The sequence below is a fragment of the Rhinoderma darwinii genome, chromosome 4 (assembly GCF_050947455.1).
Source record: "Rhinoderma darwinii isolate aRhiDar2 chromosome 4, aRhiDar2.hap1, whole genome shotgun sequence".
NCBI lineage: Eukaryota > Metazoa > Chordata > Amphibia > Anura > Rhinodermatidae > Rhinoderma > Rhinoderma darwinii.
In genome coordinates, this window is record NC_134690.1 from 343,399,711 (window position 1) to 343,420,238 (window position 20,528).

At 38.8% G+C, this 20,528-nt stretch overlaps 2 protein-coding genes across 2 annotated transcripts in view; both read right to left on the minus strand.

The window, feature by feature from the left end:
* SLC22A2 (solute carrier family 22 member 2) overlaps positions 1-1,079 on the minus strand; it is a 118,120-nt gene extending 117,041 nt beyond the window's left edge. The window contains exon 1 of the mRNA XM_075864461.1: positions 672-1,079. Coding sequence (XP_075720576.1) covers positions 672-1,079 — 408 coding nt within the window. The remainder of the gene's footprint in view (positions 1-671) is intronic.
* A 3,606-nt stretch (positions 1,080-4,685) lies between these two features.
* IGF2R (insulin like growth factor 2 receptor) overlaps positions 4,686-20,528 on the minus strand; it is a 167,650-nt gene continuing 151,807 nt past the window's right edge. The window contains exons 42-48 of the mRNA XM_075862887.1: positions 18,510-18,624; positions 17,817-17,960; positions 13,162-13,343; positions 12,284-12,470; positions 11,943-12,089; positions 10,780-10,849; positions 4,686-7,745 (exon numbers count right to left, since the gene is read on the minus strand). Coding sequence (XP_075719002.1) covers positions 7,359-7,745; positions 10,780-10,849; positions 11,943-12,089; positions 12,284-12,470; positions 13,162-13,343; positions 17,817-17,960; positions 18,510-18,624 — 1,232 coding nt within the window. The 3' untranslated portion in view covers positions 4,686-7,358. The remainder of the gene's footprint in view (positions 7,746-10,779; positions 10,850-11,942; positions 12,090-12,283; positions 12,471-13,161; positions 13,344-17,816; positions 17,961-18,509; positions 18,625-20,528) is intronic.

Here is a 20,528-nt window from a genome sequence, read left to right on the forward strand (position 1 = left end):
TGTGTTGCGCGTGATTCGCGCTACAGTTGTAAAATAAATGAAGGAAAACATAAAAGCACCTCCTGCTTTTATGTTTGTAAACATAAGAGTGTCATAACGATGCCATATGCACGAAAATCACACAGGCACGCACCAAATACTGATGCCACACACGTTTTTTGTGCGCACAATACGCACACGCTCGTGTGAATAAGGCCGAACAGGTTTTTTAGGACCGGATCTCAAAAAAGTATAAAAGACTGCTGCAATGTATGGAATAGAATTTAAATATTTATCATCTCAATTGCTCAATTAATACATTTTCTAGAAGAAAACAGGATATTATTATACCTAAGCAATACTGTATCTGTGGCTGCATTCCACGGAGACACATCTAAGACCTCAACCATGCAAAGTCTGTTCTGCAGAGGCATTATTTTCACTTAGTAATTGAAATAACCAGGGTTCAACTTCCATTATCAAAATTGAATTGAACGAAGAAGGCTGGATTGTGATTGGATGCTTAGGGCAACCAGGCATTTTTTTTTCCTCGGAGATGGAATTGATACGAGGACCATATGTATAATGCAAAGGATACCATAATACAAGGGGTCAGTGTAACAAAGTATGTGGCAGCAGGAAAAATATTTAAAACTAATGTAATAGATATCAAATGTTTAAAAAGAACGTACCTCTGTTACAACGGATGATCCCGTAGTGTCATAAACCCAACCATTGGTACAGCTGGTAAGAGTTATGTTGCTGTAACCAGATTTTGTAAGATTCCTTAATGGATCAATGCAACTCAGAGACGTCTTGTTCCAATCAACATCATATTGAAGACACTGACTGGTCTGAGTGGAGTCACCCAGCCTTGGAACAGTATAGTTCATCTCATCTTCAATGCTCCAACCACATTTGTTCCTCAGCTCTTCAACTGCTGGATTACTGCACCTGAAGTCAGGTACAAAGCCTAGAAAAACAATGCCCACATATATTGGGGTGAACACCGCAGAAATAAAGCACATGATAAAGAAGAGCTGCTTTTGGAACAAGCCAAACTGCCCTATGTCTTCTAAAACATCATCGAAAGACGTCATTGTTTGAGTAAATCAGAGAATCCCTGTGGTGATGGGGAGCTCAGTCTTACTAACTGCAAACTGAAGCAGAAACTTCTAAAAATATATATTTTATCTGTAAATCAGATCAACAAGTGTAATTTTTACACAAAGACAAAAGTTATCTATTGCTCTGCCTTTTACACATTGTTCTTTGTACTACATGCTAAACCAGCTTAACCAGGTAGGGGTTACTTTGAAAAGTTAATGTATTTTAGCATTTATAGAAGTCCCTGTGACATAATACAAAAATTCCTCCCTCACCAAGCAGAGCCTAGTAAGCAGTTTTATTTTTATGACCCTCACTGTAAATTAGTCCCAATGTGGTCAAATTATTAGTTTGTTCTCATTTGACATCACATCAGGCCCCCCCCCCCCCCCCCTTGGTCCTAAGCAAAACATAGATCCCCATACTCTACTGTAGTAGTCCGTAGACATCCGGTAGTTGCAGCGTGCTGAAGCCATATGTATTATTGGCGGTAGCGAACATTCATTTCTTCTAGTGACAACATTGTGTCTTGACCACAGAGTCAGGTATGTTTTTGGTATTGTTGTTCATCACATGAGCGGTCGGTCTTTTATTAAGTTTTCATTCAGATGACAGTATTTAGGTTAGTATTTTGCTTCAGTATTGGAACCACGACTAGAACCTGCACTGAGAAAAACTATACTACTCTTTCAAGGTATGAATATTGATTAGGGAAAGGGAAAAGGGGGATAAGGATTGTGGTTCAGTTGAAAATTGTTGGATATAATAAAATAATAAACTTTATTAATAGACTTGTTAAAAATTGTGTATAAATTATTACAATGGTCTAATGCAGGTCCGATTTGAATTATAGTGCGGATGACCCCCTATCCTACACCATAAAGGACACAATTTGCCTTATGAATTACTAGCTATCAAATATTACTATCTTGCAGTGGCAATGTTGCAATAGCTACCCATTATCATTACTAATAGGAATGTCAGTATAGATTACAGGGGTGGACAGTGTGTGTATAAGAGTGTCACCTTATTTGTTCTATGGTGAATCATACTCAAAATGTTTTAAATTGCTTGTATTCTTATTCCCATATAGTAAATCTGATTTTTATAGATATGTTAATAGCTCTGAAATGAGCTGTATTGGGAGCTTTATAACAATAGTGCAGCAGTCCGCAATCCGAGTGCAATGTATTGTATGCACTCTGTATTGAATGCTAGTTGCCGAATTATAGACACTGAACCAGTGTCTTATCGTTCACACCGCCGGAGACGGGAGAGACGACAGGCAGCAACAGGGTGAGGTTCTCAGGCTGAGCAAATTGTGTGCGCCGCTGACCTGACTGAGGCAGCTGTCAGTAAGATCATCTGGCAGTGTATGTTGGGACGGTGTGTCTCGCTCACACCGCTCACATTGTTAGGAGCAGAGGCCGCGTGTGAGAACGAATTGCGGGCATACACTATTGGGACGTCAATTGCAGACAGTGATAGAGATGGACCTTTTGCATTATATTTAAAAGGCTAAACACCCGACGCGAGTTTCGCCGGCATTCCGGCTTCCTCAAGGTATGGACCCACTCCTAGCTGTGGAATAGATTACGGAGATTGTTCTCATTTACATTGTTAATATTTATTATTACCTTTTTTTGACCTAGGATGAAATGGCAGAATATGTGAATATGCAAGAATTAACCAAGCAAATAATCCTTGATTTACTTTTTTTTTTTTTTAACTCAATGAATGTTAATGAAAGTTAATGTTTTGTGCAAGTTAAACAGCATGAAATACAGTATTCCATTTTCCTAGTGTAAAGCCTTCCTAGAATAAATATACACACAAGGAATGGCGCTGTGTAAAAATAAAGGCATACAGGGCCGTTCATTGTGGAGATCTTTGGGTGTCCCAGTGTGTGGACAGCCATTGGTGGAACATCCTAGCCATAAGCAATCAATGACTATTGTTGGAAAACTTCCTAAATGCACAAACACATATTACCTCAAAATTACTGTATACCTTAAATAGGTGCAGATGAATCCTGCCTTTTCAACAGGAATTTAATGTCTATGGGAACAGTTCTTCAATTCTCTTGAGGCACAATGGGATTAGACAGGTTGGGTTTTTAATTTTTCCAATCTTGTGTTTCACTGGAAATCACCTTAAGGAGAGGTATCAACTCCACCTATTGACATAACATGTATTCATATTTTATTTGTATGGCCAGCTGTAGTGCATGTCCACTTTGGGGAAACTCTTATAAAGAAAAACTCCAGCAGACACACCTAAAAATCATCTCTACCACCCATTAGCCCACATTATAATCGGGTTCTTCTATCTTACCTTATACAACTTCTAACTTGCCTATTAATTTTAATTTGCTTAGAAGATAAATAATTGGAATTCTGTCCACCAGAGGACACAGCTTTGGTAGATATGTATGCCTTGCCCAGGCATCACATCGGGAGGAGTAACCAGTTCACATCCAGCAAAAGCTAAAGTTATACAGATCATTCCAAATTGTGAGCAAGATGCTGGAGAGCGACACAAAATCTGGACGAAAGGCCCTTTTACACCGGCCAATAAAGTGAGTGCCGATCAATGAGACATCGTTTGCTCCTGTCACACGGAGCTATGGATGGGGGCGAGCTGTTGTTACTCTGATCGCTCATCCCCATACATTATCATGTCGGCAGCGCGTCTCCCTGTTTACACAGGGAGATGTGCTGCCGACAACGAGAATATTTTACTTTAAAACGATAAGACCAGCAGATGATTGTGCGTTTGCGCGTTCATCTGCTGATCGCTGTCCTGTTTACACAGGGCAGCTATCGGCAACGAGCGTTCTATGAATGCTCGTCTGCCCGATAATCGCCCAGTGTAGAACTCTCGTTGCTGATAATTGCCCTGTGTAAGCAGGACAGCGATCAGCAGATGAACGAACAAATGCTCGATCATCTGCTGGTCATATCGTTTTAAAGTAAAATATAGTTGCCGGCAGCAGATCTCCCTGTGTAAACAGGGAGATGCGCCGCCAACATGATATCGGCCGGTGTAAAAGTGCCTTCAGTCCTGATTCTGTGTCACTCTCCAGCATCTTGCTCACAATTTGGAATGACACAGAAGAGACTGCAAACTGTGCAACAGCATATATGTCACAGGCAGTTTTAGCAATGCAACTGTCCAGACATGGTCATTATTCAGAAACCTGCAAGAGACAGCAGGGACATACGACATGATTATCACAGGTGGCAGTTCACTTGAAAAACTATGGTTTTCATCAGAGTTTCCCTTTAATAAGCTAATCAGTGCTAAAGAAAAATTCTACTTTCTATAATTAAGTAATAATAATACATCTGAACTATTATCCCTTTAAGCACTGTGAAGTTGATAGGGAACTTAAATTGTATACTAAAACAAGCATAGCAAGTCGGCAACTTTTGAAGAATTGTTATCATCAGTGTGACACTAGTTTGCTTTGAGGGAAAATATGGTTTCGAAAAGAATGTGTAGGAAGTTATCTCCACTCTGCTGTCGACCTGTCAAAACGAAGAGCAAAGCTCATCAATGTAATACGGAATCACACAAGAAATGACAAACACTTCTTTTTGGTTTAAATTAGGTTTTAATTAATTTGCTCAATACTTTTATATTACAAGTGGATCAAAAATGGAAAAAGTCCCAAAGAAATCAGAAGATACAAAACTGGGCAGCAGATTAGACAAATGTGGCGTACCTGTAGTCAAGGTTACACAATGATTAATGCAGAGTAGTAAGTTGTACTTTGATGTCCATGTTACTTATACAACATCAGAGTATGTCCGCTCTTGTGTATCTCAGGTTACCTTTGCAACAAAAGAAGCTTTGACTTCCCAGCAGTACCTGGCCTCACATTTACCAAAATTTGGCAGCATTATTAGGCACAGTACCTCTTGTGGATTTGTAATAAATAATGCTTTTAAGTTAGCCCACTTTACATATGCATTAAATATAAGCACCGTACTATGTGCATCACATATGCCATCTATCCTCCTGTGAAAAGCTACCCACTGTTCAATGGGTTTCCCGGTTTGATATAAATTAAGCTTATTCACTGTGTAATTAAAAGTTGTGCACCTTTAGGCTCCATGCACACGGCCGTGCCCGTAGTCACGGGCCGCGATTGCGGGCATGGCCGGCCGATGTCCGCATATTCAGCCTGTGCTCCCATACAAAGTAAATAAACGGGATGGTATCCTTGGACAATAGAAGCTAATGGGTCTGTAATTGCGGTCCACAATTACGGATCATTTTTACGCTCATGTGCATGGGGCCTTACAATATACTTTCCATTTAAATTCCTGTTTTCAGGATATCCGCTTGCCATCAAGGTTTACACTCCGACCCTTCCTCATGATGTGCTGTTCATTAAGTGCATTGGAGCTCCTTATTCTACAAGTTTCCAGCCTCAATGTAAACAAGAATATTTAAATTCATGCTAACAAGTAGAAAACGGAAAAAATTCAAGATTAAATAGACTAGGAAGTTAAATGAAATTTCAATACACAATGAATAAGGCTTATTAAAAAATTCCAGAATTTAAAAATGGGATTTTCCAGTTTTAACAGGAGAATATATCAATATCGCATTGTGCTTCTTTGTAAAAATCCTGGGAGCTAGAATCAGCTACCAGTTCTGGGATTGTTTTCCTCTGTACATAAGAAGAGATGGTATGAATAAGTAATGCATATAGTATAGTATTTTAATACAAGCCTTAAATACACGTATTACAATATACCCAGTGTCTTCTACATATTAGAAATGAATCCAGTCTGACTAAAAGAACTGAGACTTTGCCTGAACAACAACTTACCACGAAAGGCAACTTTTCACGACTAAATGGTTTTGAGCAGAGCAAAAGCTGTATAGAGTGCAGACGTCTTGCAATACGCGGGAAAATAGGTTTTTAGCAAGTTTTAGCAATAGGACATGAAATAGTCTTGTACGTATGTAGAGCTTTTTTTTTATACGGATGGCAGAGCAGCTATGGTTTGGGCGTTTTGTAATTTGCTCCATTTAAGATTGCCTATTAAAGGAGTTGTCTGGTTTAGGAAACCCATTTGCCAATACCTTAGGGAAAATCTGAGTTAAAAGAGGGGGTTCCTTGTTCAAGACCCCTATAGATAAGAAGTTTGGATACAAAAAGCGTCTTTCTCTGGAAGACCCAACTCGTCCATGCATTACACAGACAGCCCATTGATTTCAATGTGTAATGCTTCATTTGCCCTGAGGTGGCACTGCACAGATAATGATCGGCTGTACAAAGCAAGTGTTCAATAAGGATCAAAGGCAGCAGAACACTCCATTATCGCCTTACCATCAGGTGACATTTCTAACAGGAAGAGGTGGCCCAAAGTAGACCGCTCCTTTAAAGTCCATAAGTGCAAATTAAGGCTTCAGTAGGGCATCAGTTTATAAATATTAATGGATCAACTGATGGGCATGAAACAAAAACAACTGTTCGAAGAGAACGGCATCTATACAACTGATCTAATGCCAGGTACAGACCTCATATTTCTGCTTCAAATTTAATGATGGTTTTCGATACAGACAATGTAATACCTTAATTTTGCCATTGGACATCGTGCAAAGGAAAGCAGCCGATATGTACATATATTTATATAAGAATACTTCATAATTTACCACTTAAACCTAAAAGAGGATATTATTAACAAATGAAATCAGTCTGAATTTAACGCAATGGTACCTGTAACTATAACCGAATAGGGGTGCATTTCCAGATCTGTCCCATTATGGATTTAACACCCTGCCGGCAGGTATTGTATTATTTTTTCAGCCAACCTGAGTTGTAGTTCAAATGAATAAATAAGTAGTCAAACTTGGTTTGTGTTGCCAGAGACAGAGGATCCAATAGGAATGGAAACAGCTTGTATCTTCTGACTTTCATTGATTGCAAAGAGCAATTTACATAATATAAGATGTCCGCTCCCGTAGTAAGAAAGGAAGTTCCAATGATTACATTTAGTGCAGGGATTCCTAGAACAAAATACTGCACATAAAGCTTCATCAAAGTCTCCAGTGCAGAAATTCCACCATTGCTGTAAACGGAGAATGAAAAAAAATTCCCTGTCTTCCCAAGTATTGATTTTATTTCAACCCATAAAAAGGTTTAAAAAAAAAAAAAAAAAGTTACGCATATTTGGTTGCAGTAGCATTGTCCATTCAAACTATATTTCATTTTAGGCACAATTAGGAAGAGGGGTTAAGAATGCAGAGTTGCACTAGACATTGAGCATGTCCTCATCACTGTCATCATGAAAGGAAGCTATAGTCAGCTTGTCCTCCTTTTTACGTTGGCTAGATCTGGATTTTCCAGTCTGTTCTTGTCCTCCATTAGCTACTCCGATCAAATTCTCATCACTGCCAGAAGCATACGGACCTAAATCCTGGGTTAAATTCCTCTGTTTGTTTCTTGCAGACTGTATTCTGACTTCAGGGACAGTCAAGACCTCGTCTTCACTATCAAGATCATCAACGTGCAGTGACGTGAAGGCTCCAGCTTTAACACTCCTAACATGACCATTTTCATGATGTGGTTTTCCATGGTTGGCAGATACTTCTTCCATGAGCCACTCTGTTTCATTGTCTGCTTCTTCTTCTGTATTGATCTGAGTGATGTAAACCAAAAAATCTGATTAAAGTCACTGAAAAACTGGAAAGGAAAACAATGAGTATTGAAAGTTTGCAATATATGGTGAAGAAATTCGTCACCATTTTGCGGTCAGTGAATGGGAGCATTTTTTTTTTTTTTACATCCATTTTTGTTTTCAATTCCAGCAAACTCTAGTCTCAACTATAAGTATTAGGTCTGTACGCAGCCCTAAACTCTGCTACAACTCTATCCTGTCTAGACAATCCTATCTGTGTTAAAAAGATCAGCAGGAGCAGCACCAATCTTTCTTCTATTTTGATAGTTTTCTATTAAATGTTGAACTCATCCTCCTAACTGAAGACGGATTTCTGACATTGACCGCATACAGAAATCTGGAAATCTTGCAGATTGGACGAACCCTTCTTAAAAACTGCCATCAGCTCATAGAAAGGGTTCCTGAGAAGGAGATGCACCAATGAGGTATAAGAAGAGGGTTGTCCAGATAGGACCCCTTTAAAATACAAATGATATTAAATGCTGTAGTGTTCATCATATAACGATTACACTTTTTACTAAAAAACAAAACACCTTTAAAAAATGAAACCGCTGCGGGTGGAAGGTGTGACTTGGATACATTTTATTACGCTTTTATACATTCAGCCCTATATATCCGTTTATCAAGCCATTTCCATTTAGACTAATTTTAATGTAACCCCTTCCAGCACCGTGCCGTAATACGTTGTGGGGAGCGGTTAGTTGCTGTACTATTACAGCGCGAGGATGGCACGGGCTTAGGGGCTGCACTTGTGCCATCCGCCGCAGGTATCGGCTATAACATACAGTTGACACCCAGCTGCAATGCCGTTTAGGCTGGGGCTACACGGTGACATGTGTCCCACGTCAAGAAAATCGCCACCTCGCTTGCAAGTTGCATTGTGACATGTGACCTAACTCGATGGCAACACAACAACTTGCTGGATTTTGAGTCACAGGTAACAAGTCGCATGTGACGTGGCTTTCCATAAATAGCAATGTAAATCACAAGCAAATGTGACTCACGTGTGACTTAAGGGCGACAAGTCTTTGTAAGTTCATTAAAAAAAATTGCATGTTGCACAAACTGTACCCCAAAAAATTTTGCGCGATCAAAATCACATACCTTTTTTTTGTCATGTGGCGCTAATTTGATTTTAGTTTTAATATTCAAAAAATAAAAATATGAAAAAAAAAACAATTGGTATCGCTGCATTTGTGCTATAAAAATGAACACGTCATCTACAGGAATAAAAATTAATCAAAAGTACACCAAAACGATGATAAAAAAAAAACAAGCCCTTAAACGGCTACGTTGACAGAAAACAAATTATTTTGTAAAAAAGTTTTTTTATTGTGCAATAGTCAGACTATATAAATTTGGTATCCCTATAATTGTATCGACCAGCAGAATAAAGTTAACATATTACTTGTAACGCACGGTGAACGAGGTCAAATATAGCTCAATAAACGATGGCAAAATAGCTTTTTTTTAAAAGGGGAATGAAATAAAGCCAAGTAAAAGCTATTCAATACATTGTGTACCCCAAAATTGTGCCATTTAAAAAAAAAAAAAAAACATTCGGCAAAAAAAATAAATAAGTCCTTGACTTTTGACTTTACTTTTTTACGGTAGTTTTCTGCCGTAGAAAATAAACAAACGCATCAAAAGTCGCAATTTGCGCAAAAAGTGCAACTTTTGATGCATTTACGCCGTGCACGCAAGTTGTTGTTGTTTTTTTTTTTTTTAAAGTGGGCAGGGATTAGCAAAAGGGAGCATGGCCTGCCGCAACACGATAAGTTTACTAGAATTTATGCCATAAACTAGCGCAAATTATAGCGGAAATCTACGCCAGCTCATAGCTGCAGTAGACCACACTTTTATGCGTACGGACAGTCAGAGACGCGTCTAATTTAGTAACCGTGCACGCCTCTAATGAAATGATGAACATCTTACTCCAACTATCGTTATAGAAAGATTGGCGTATGAAATGAAAGCCTTAATAAAACTCCCCCTCTGTATCTACAAGTTCATTGACGCGCTACAGGCTCTTCAGATAAGTGAATTCATCTGACTAAATAGAACATAATATTAAGGAAATATAATTGATGCAATTCCACACTATATTACATAAAGTAACTCCAAACCAGAACTTTACATTTAGGGCTTATTTAGACGAACGTGATATACGTCCGTGCAACGCGGGTGGTTTTCACGCGCCTCGCACGGACCTATCTTAGTCTATGGGGCCGTGCAGAATGTCCGTGAGTTTCACGCAGCGTGCATCATACGGGGCTGACACACGGAGCTGTTAAGTACCTTTTGCGCATGCAAAACAATGCAGTTTTTTTGCGCACGCAAAACGCACATGCTCGTGTAAATCTGGCCTTAATCTAAGAGATAATAACAGATGAAGCATTGTGATAACTAGCCAAAACAGCAAGACTTGAGATATCCAGAAAATCAGTATTAAGACCCAAATTCTGGAGGAAAAGGGTCCCAATAAAAGAGGTGACTGCGACTTGCTGTTCTTATGCTCTCCTAAATACGTCCTACCACATACTAGTTTCCGAAATAGGAATCCAGTAAAACACAACCTGCTTCATGCTAATAGCGAAGATCAGACCAGTTTAGAAACACATGACTATCAATGCCTCCTTTAGGCCAGTCTTACAACCAAGTGTTTTTTGCAGTAAAATTTTTGAATTTTACTAAAATCGAGAGACAGCAACAGTTCAGGAGTGCACGGACATACATGCAACTCCATGTATTCCTTCGGACTGCAGCTATAGCTCGATAATTAAAAATGGAAAATCCCTCTACAAAAATTCTCGGTGCAGCCCTGGGCTTAGGATATACTCATACGGCGCGTTCAAATTGAAGTTTATCGCCACAAAACGCTGCTGCTTCGTGTGAATATACCCTTAGGAGCAAGTACTGGATTTGACATATTCCAGCTCAGATGTAATTTGGGCGAATGGCCATTTAGGGATATCAATGGAAAATCAATCATTACCTTGGAGTATTTGTAGGACACACTGGAACTTCTCCTACAGCAGTTTGTTAGCTTGTACATAACAGTTTCCCTTAAATTAAACAAAAAGGTGTCAACATGTAATTTTACAAATAAAAATTTGAACACAGTAACTGTTAGCAAAAAGGAGTCTCCGAGAGCTCTAAAGTGCAAATATAAGCTTTAGTACTGAAAGCGCATGATAACAGGGGAGGTTTATCACAAGTGCAAAACAAAAGCTGAGCAGTTGCCCACAGCAACTAGTCAGGTTTCAGCTTTCATTCCCCAAAAAGCTTCTGAAAAGTGAGAGCTGGAATCTGATTGGGCAATTCCTCTGCTTTTCTTTGGTCACGTTTTGATAAACCTCCCCCAACGTATCTTGGTATCACAGGCTCCTTATTGGAGATACATGAAGGGGACACAATTTCATGGAGTTATTATTGTAAAGTCGGTGATTGTAGTATAGATTCGATGCACCTGTTTTGTATATAAGTCTATAGCAGAAGAGAGTTGAAACACTATTTCTGGGAGAGGAAGTAGCTGTCTTAACAGCTATCATTGTCAGCCATATTATCTCATGGAGCAAATTTCTTGGCCACCTGGACATCCAGAGGATCCTCCCTCACTATTCTCTTCCTGGCAGTCAATCATACTGAAAGAACCCTCCTATTTCTCTCTCTCTCACTGTACAGACACCTCTTTGATTAAATCTCTGCTTATAACAGGGTGAATCATGATTTGATACCAATGACCAAATGCTTATTTGTCCAAAAGGAATATGTTAGATAAACCATGGAATGGACAACAATAAATGATGGGAAGTGCATTTTAATAGTGACATCATAGAGGTAAGAATTAATTTCACATCCCATTTCAGTTTAATAGAAATAAATATAGTAAAAGTCTCAGAACACATTTGTTGAAATCTCGACATTTTACGGCTGTCAATCTGGAGAGAAGCTTTTGGGCTGCTTTGTAAGACTACAAAAAAAAAAAAAAAAAAAAAGATGTGGCCCATAACTGTACATGAAAAGGGGTAGGAATAGAGCCTTTCTCGGTCATGTGAATTTTTAGAATTCAATTCATGGTTTTTATCTTTATTTTCTTTTGCAATTTCTAAAAACTATAATACAAACAGATTGGAGAAAGAAAACTAGTTATCTTACCTTCTCTCCTTCTTGTACAATAATAGCACAACTAAGCATGCAACAAGAATCACCAGAAGAATGCTGAGAATGGCACCCACAGCTTGGCTCCTACTAGATAGGCCTTGATACTCATTATCATCAGATTTGCCTCCATTACCTTCCGAACTGTCAAACATACAAGAACAAAGTCATATATGTATCCGCATCATAAAAATAGACCATCTTATACCACAAACATTATGGTTAAAAAGGGAAGGGGCACAAAGACATTTCAAGAGGCTCAATAATGATTGGTGCTAAAGTTCCCACTATATAGCTATTAAGAACTGGGGTTTGCACAGTAGTACACGGTAACTTACCCCAATGGACAAACATCAGAGGTGTGCCAGGTAAACAAATACTGGCAGTCAGCCGTTTCATGTAGGAATTCTGGTCTTCCCTCCCCATGGGTTGGACTGCAGCGTAAAAATATAGAGGAGGTGGCATTTTTCGTTTGGTCTTTACCACATATTGAGCTTGAGGAGAAAACGACATCCAAATCGTCATCTGTATAAAAAAAAAAAAATGATAATTTATATATATATATATATATATATATATATATATTTATATTTATTTGTTCAGCTTCGAGCAGGTATTAACTCCTTCATGCAGACATTATTCTGAAGCCCAGCATTTGTGGTGCTTGGCACCCAACGGTCACTGCTGAAACATAGGGGCGGATGTTAAGGTGTTAAAAAATGGTGTGGTCATCTAATGTATGGCCATCTTAAAGGGTAACTAAACGTTCAAACTTCTAACATGTCAGAAGTTTTGATTGGTGGGAGTCCGAGCACAGAGACCCCCACCAATTACTAAAACGAAGAGGCAGAAGCACTCATATGAAAGCTCAGTCGCTTCGTGTCTGTTCTGCTTTTTCCGGAAATCAATGTATCGGAGTACAGACTCAATAGAAAGTCTATGAGCCCGTACTCCGATACATCGGCTTTCCGAAAAAAGCCGCACAGAAACGAAGCGGCTGAGCGCTCACATGGCGATACTTCGTTTTAGCGATTGGTTGGAGTCTCACTGCTCCCACCCCCAATTAAAACTTCTGACATGTCACTATGACATGTCAGAAGTGTGTCAAACGTTTAGAAAGTAATAAGATTCTACTTCAAAGATTTGCACTTTTAAGAAAAGGATCAGAATCCAGAATCCTAACGCTATCGTAAGATAAAAGGAAACAATTGCTCACCATCAAGGTAATATTTTGCATTTCCAGCAGAGCCGACTGCTCGAGTGAAATTTCCATTAGTCTTTACTTGACATATACTGGCTTTGTTACACTTCTGATAGGTTGAGTCCTCCTTTCCAGAAAGCTGAATTTCATATGCGTAATGATCGTTGCTCCTTATATCACCACTAGCAGTGTATGACCTGTGGTAGAAAAATAAAGAATAGAAATTATATTAATTGAAATATCTAAAAGAAAAAGTCCAAGAAGAGGCCACCCTCCGAAGATATTCAAGTGGAAAAAGTTGGTCTGTTTATTTACTCATATGTGCGTTCTTTCAGCAGAAACTCATGGAGCCACATGAGTTTGGGCTGCAGCATCAATATATATATATATATATATATATATATATATATATATATATATATATATATATATATATATATATATATGCATGCATTTATTTATTGTGTAATGTCTTTTTTTTTTCAGCCAACTGTATACACGTTTTTTTTCATTTTGTTCGAATGTGCGGTTGAAACTCGTTTCTTGCGTATTACATATATATGTGGGCTAAGTGACTGCCTCCAGTTTTGATCTTGCACACCTCCCAATCTGCCCTGGGTGATTTTAATTAGTCTAATGTGGATTCCTACCATCCCCAAGTATATGTAGGCTTACTCCCAGAACTGGGTGTATGTGCAGCGTAGGGACCCACCTTATAAGCGAGGTCACCTTGTCGTGGCGGGTGGTCTCACACAATTTGATCAAAATGTGTGCTAAGAACCTCACCATTGTTAGTAGACTCAGTAGCAATGTATATTTATTTATACATAGTGTTTAGGTGGCATTTGTGTAGAAATTATACTATAATATATATATATATATATATATATATATATATATATATACATACACACAAAAACAGCACTGTGATGAAAAAAAGATTATCTGGGTGCAAGCCCTTGGATACCAATCCAGTACTCAAACTGTATATATAGAGCAAAAAATAGCAGCAGTCCAGCAGGTTCAGTGAAAGAGGTGGACTTTATTCACCTTGCAATGTTTCAGCTCACTATACGGAGCCTTTATCAAGTAATAGTATTGCTTGAGAAAGGCTCCATTGAGTGAGCTGAAACGTTGCACGGTGAATAAAGTCCACCTCTTTCACTGAACCTCCTGGACTGCTGCTATTTTTTGAGAGACGTATGTATGTATGTATATATATATATATATATATATATATATATATATATATATATATATATATACACATACATGCACACACACCTTAAACATACAGTGAGCGTCAAAGTTTTCAATACATATATCTATATCAAACAGCAAAGAAAAGAGAAAGTGTAGTATCTGGTGCACACCACTAGACCTAGCCAAAAACTGTACAAAAATGAATAAGGAAGAAAAAGGCAGAACTCCAGATTTTCATAAGATAAAGTAGATCTTTTATTCACCCATAATGTGTGATGTTTCCGCTCACTCAATGAAGCCGTTCTCAAGCACTGAATAGAGGTACAGACTGAGTATATAAGCCCTTAACATATATATATTTATTAGTATCAATGCACATTATATAATTTTGTAAAAACAAATATTGCACAAAACCTAAATGATTCTTATGGTTTAAAAATATGTAAGTGCATAGTGCTATACTTATCCCCAATGGTGCCTCAGTTGTTATATAATAAATGAATTACCGACTCTCCAGGATAGAAACTTGTATAGCAACAGTTATGTAGGACACGGTTTCCTTTATATTTCATTTTTTACAATATGAATTATATTTCTGCAATATTTATGTATTTACATAATGACATAATATAACACGCACGGATACCACAATATATGCCTACCGATTGCTAGAACTAATAGGCTGTGACGCTCAATCCAGCACCAAGTCATTTTGGCACATCAGAAACTGCGCATGAGATTGCCATTGAGATAAGTAAAGAGCGGACTACATAGCTCAGATACAGAAACATCCTGAAGCAGTATGGCACATGGACAAACACTAGATATACTTGGCACTAATAAAGTATATTAGAAAGTTGCACAACTTTTCATTAATACAGTGATTAGTCTTTTTCTTACATAAAACCATTAAATCCCCTGAAAAGAACAATTGTCAACAAAACAGGTTTGTATTACTCCAATAGGAGAAGAAAGCATTAACCCCTTAATGACCAGGCCTGAAAAGACCAGCTAAATTTTTCTGTTTTTGCCTCTCTGCGTTTCAGCAGCCATAACGTTTTTATTTTTTCATTGACGTGGCTGTATGAGGCCTTGTTTTATGCGAGAGAAATAGTATTTTTTTTTCCCACAGTTTGGGGGTAAAAAAAATTTTTTTTACGGCTTGAATATAGGAAAAAGCGATTCTCGGAATAGTTTTTTTTGTTTCTTTTTTATCCCGTTCACGTTTCACGCTAAATAACTCATTAGATTAATTCTTCAGGTTATTACGGTCGTTTAGATACCTAATATGCGTAGGTTTTTTGTTTTTATTTCGTGTAGGGGCAATAAAATGTATTTAATGCAAAATAACGACTCTTTTTGTGACTTTTTTTATTTATTTGTTTTGTTACTTTTTTTTTTTTTAATCCCATCAGGGGATAACTTCATTTGTAACTTTATTTTTTACTTGTAATGTATTAGCATACTTCTGTACGCTAATACATTACACTGTGTCACTATGACACAGGCTGCTGATCGGGCAGCACATAGTGTGCCCGAACAGCAGGCACATGGAACAGACAGCCCTGGGGTCCTTTGTAGGTCCCCAGGGCTGACTGCAGAGGGATTCCCCATTGTTTGATTGCATCACTGGAATCCCGGTGATCCGATCAAAGAGGGGAATTCCCTTTGATCTTGCCGCGGTCACGGACCGCGGTAATCAAAGGGTTAAACAGCTGGGGTCCGAATGTGTGCCGACCCCAGCTGTGTTCAGGAGGCTGCTCTAAGATCAGGAGCTGTTAGTAACAGCTCCTGCTTAGAGGATGAGCGCTCTCACGAGCGCTCATCAGCCTCTCCTACAGCGACGCCAAAAGACGTCTCTGTAGACTAAGCACCCGCACCGCCTGACGTCAAAAGACAGTGGGCGGTCGGGAAGGTGTTAAAGTCATATCATTCAGATATAAATAAAAATAAATGTGAATTACTCATATGAGCCGTGGCCTGAAGACTTGAAAATGCAACAAAACAAGCACATAAAAATATATTTTCATATTATTTCTACAAGTGTGTATAAATGTTTGTGGAAATAGGGAGATTAAGTGATTATGTGGCAGACAAGTTTCTGGTCAGTTAAGAAGGTCATACGTTTTAGGCTTCGTTCATATCTGCGTCGGAGGCTCTGTTAGAGGCCTCTGTCGCAGATCTGGCAGGGTTTACCGGAGATTACTGGAGACAATAGCGTTGCACGCTGCGCTATTGTATAAACCTATATTGAAGCAGATATAGCATCATACAAAATGTAATAAATAAAGTATACATTTTTATTATTCAACAATTAAAATACAAGTGATCATTCAACAAGTATGGATCACACAGTTATTGACCAGACACAGAGCAGTCAAACTAGTTACAATAACCTGACATGGAGATATATACACAGGCAGTAAAGTGTAGAGAGAAGTCTTCAATGGTTCAAACTGGGAGCAAATAGTAAATAATAAAAACCTGTATCAGACAAGTGAATGCCAATAATATATGGGTTACACTCCTATATGTAAGAGGCTGACAAACTGTATACAAAATTGCCTACCCATAAGTGAAAAAACGTTATGTTGACTGGCTGGTGCCCTCCCTGTTTGAACCATTGAGGTATTCTGTCCCTACACTTTACTGTATGTGTCTATATCTCCATGTTAGGTTATTGTTGAATGATCATCTGCTAAATATCATTTTTCGACGTTGAATAATAAAAATATATACTTTTGCATTACATTTTGTATGATGCTATATCTGGTTTATAGAATATAAGATACAGAGTGCATCTCAATAATACCATAAATAACTCCTGCTAGCTATTCCATGCAAATATGTGTGATTGATAAGAACAGTGGGAGTTGCGGTTGTTGGTTTGGTTCATGCAGAACTATTAAATCAATGGGTTCCGTCGGCAACCGGCGGTGTCAATTGTGCAACGGAACCATTGGTTCCGTTATTCCCTCGTTCTGCTCCTCAGACTGTGCAGAACAAGACAACGCAGATGTGAACATAGCCTTAAATAGCTCTTGACCAAACGCTAGTTCGGCCGACAGCTATTCTGAATCTCCCCTCCATACACGTTTGGCCGAGGTCGATTGGGTTTTCCATAGAGAGAAGGGTAAAAGTCACTGCCTCCTCTGGCGGCGGCTAAACTCCAAACAAAGGCATCGGGCATGTTGAAATTCAATATGCCCGACCCATTCGTTGGGGGGAGAGTTGGGACAACGCCATACACATCAGATGGTCGGCCTGTCCGTCCCACCAAAATCAGCAAGTCTGGCCGACATACATTTACTGTCTATGGCCAGCATAACCCAACTACACATTACAGCCACGATCCCCTCAGCCTAAAAATGCTGATAACGGATTTATAATGTTAGCTTCAAATGTGTTGAAAATGTAGAGAAGTCTATACTGTCTATAAAACCAACAGAATCCCATATTACACTTACTTGCTATAGATCCTTGTTAAGTTTATGTTTACACTATTTTCTAAATGTATAATTCCATTCGACATTGTTACTTCCTTTGGTACAATTGCACATGCTGCCCGTGTCTCCCACTGAATGTAATAGCGACAAGACTGTGAATCAAACCTGGAAGGAATAAGAGACAAGATTTTAGTAAACAGCTCTTAACATAAACCTATATCTATCTAGTGTGTAAACTGCATATAAAAATTAGATAAATGTTGGCAGCTCGACAACTTCTGCAGGATCTACCGACAATCCAATACGTATGGAAACTGCCCGACTGTCGCTCGATGCAGTTGTTGGAGCAAAGGTGGATCGAACATGTAGGATTTCAAGATCTAAGTTCTGAACAAAATGTATTATTATGCCCGGTATAACTTGCTCAATATATGCTCCTTTGGGGGGGCTTTGAAATAGTTTTTATATTTGGGAGCCCAGCCTCCTTTTACATCCCAGCCCCTTAGCAATACTCAAATCTAGAGGGATTTTGTATAAAAGGAGGGGGGGGGGGGGCTGGCGGATGGGCTTTTCAGATATTACATATGTGGCATGCCTGGTTCTGGAGAAGGGCAGGAGAGAGACATAGGTGTCCAGTGGCTTTGTGGACTGAGTAGTCAAAACTGAACTCAAAACAAAAATATTGGATGCAACAGGATCCTATGTACAACTCACCTTTGAAATTTAGGCTTGCCGGTTATATTGTTACATATCAGATTTATAGTAGTTGAGAATCTTTGTTCTTTTCTGCACACATCTCCATTTAAATAGGTAATCGAAATGTTTTTATCTGGTGGTATAAGACAAGTTATTAGCATTACATTCTAACAATTATAAAGCACGGTTCGGTTTTCGGACAGCGATCTCTGGAAATGAACCCCTTCCTGCACCTTGACGTAATTGCACGTCAAGGTGAGCAGTAACTTCGCACAACTTGACGTGCAGTTACGTCTGTACTTTGACAGTTAACCGCGGCGCTACACCGCAGCGGCGGTTAACTGTGCAGGGTGTCTGCCCTGCACTTCCTGTTGCCAATCCGATTTAAAGAGTTTAGCGCAGATCGGAAGCCCCCACATGAAATCACGGGGGCTGGCGATGGTACCCATGGCAACTGGACGCCAGACAATGGCCTCCGGGCTGCCATGTACAGAAGCCTATGATGGTCCTCACAGGCTTCCGGTCAGAGTGACAATGACAGTTAGAATACATTACACTACGTTATTATTCTCGTAGTTCCCTGTGGGACAAGTAAAAAAAAAAATATAAAAATGTTTTATAACAGTTTAAAAAAATAAAAGTTATAAGTTACATCAACAAAAAAAAAAAGCTTTTTTTCCCTATAAAAAGTCTTCTATTATAGGAAAAAAATTAACACGTAAAAAAGGACACATATTTGGTATCGCCGTGTTCGTAACGACCCAAACTATGAAACTATAATGTTATTTTTCCAGCACGGTGAACACCGCAAAAAAAAAGTAAAAAACAATGTCAGAATCACTATTTTTTGGTCATCACCCCTCCCAAAATATACAATAAAAAGTGATAAAAAAGTCGCATGAACACCAAAATAATACCAATAAAAACTACAACACGTCCCGCAAAAAACAAGCCCTTACACAGCAATGTGAAAAATGTGTGTTCGAAAAGCGGATAACTTCCGGCACCATTTATCAGTGCGACACAAGCCACACATCTGCAGATTATTATTTATTTACCCCATTATTATACCCTCTTATTATACCCTGATGATCTCCGCACAGATTTCATATGCGCCCACATTATAAACTGAAATATAAAGTAAAACCCCAAACAGAACTACTACCAAGCTAAATCTGAACTCCAAAAAGCCAAATGGTGCTCCCTCTCTTATGAGCCCTACAGCGTGCCCAAACAGCAGTTTACGTCCACAGATATGGCATCGCCATACCCGGGTGAGCCTGATTCATATTTTATGAGGTATTTGTCTTCAGTGGCACAAACTGGGCACAACATTGTGCAATAAAATGGCATATCAGTGGAAAATTTTAATTTTCACTCCGCACCACCCGTTGCACATTAACCCCTTCGTGCACCACGACTTAACAGCATGTTGTGGTGTGCGGGGGGGGGGGGGGGCATGTATGGAGTGGGCTCACACTCTGATCCCGTGCCATACATTGCGGGTATTAGCTGTGTATTACAGCTGACACCCGGGACTAACGGACAGGAACAGCGTTCGCGCTGCAACAGGAGCTTGTAAAAATGACAATATACTGCAATACCTTAGTATTGCTGTGTTTGGTACCAGCGATCTAATGATCGCTGGTTCAAGTCCCCTAGGGGGACTAATAAAATGTGTAACAAAAAATAAACTAAAAAGCTATTAGTGAAAAAAATTGAATAAATATTTAAAGTCCAAAAGCAAACCCTTTTCCCATTTTTTCACTAAAGCAATGTAAAAAATAAAAAAAATACGCAAAATTTGTATCGCTGCGTCCGTAAAAGTCCAAACTATTACAATATATAGTTATTTAACTCGCACGGTGAGCGCCGTAAATAAAGAATTTAAAAACACCAAAATCGCTGTTTTTTGGTCACGTTAGCTCTAAAAAAAAATGTTAATAAAAAGTGCTCAAAAAGCTGTACGTACCAAAAAATTGTACCAATAAAAACTACAGCTCATCCCGCAAAAAATAAGCCCCCACACCTCAATTG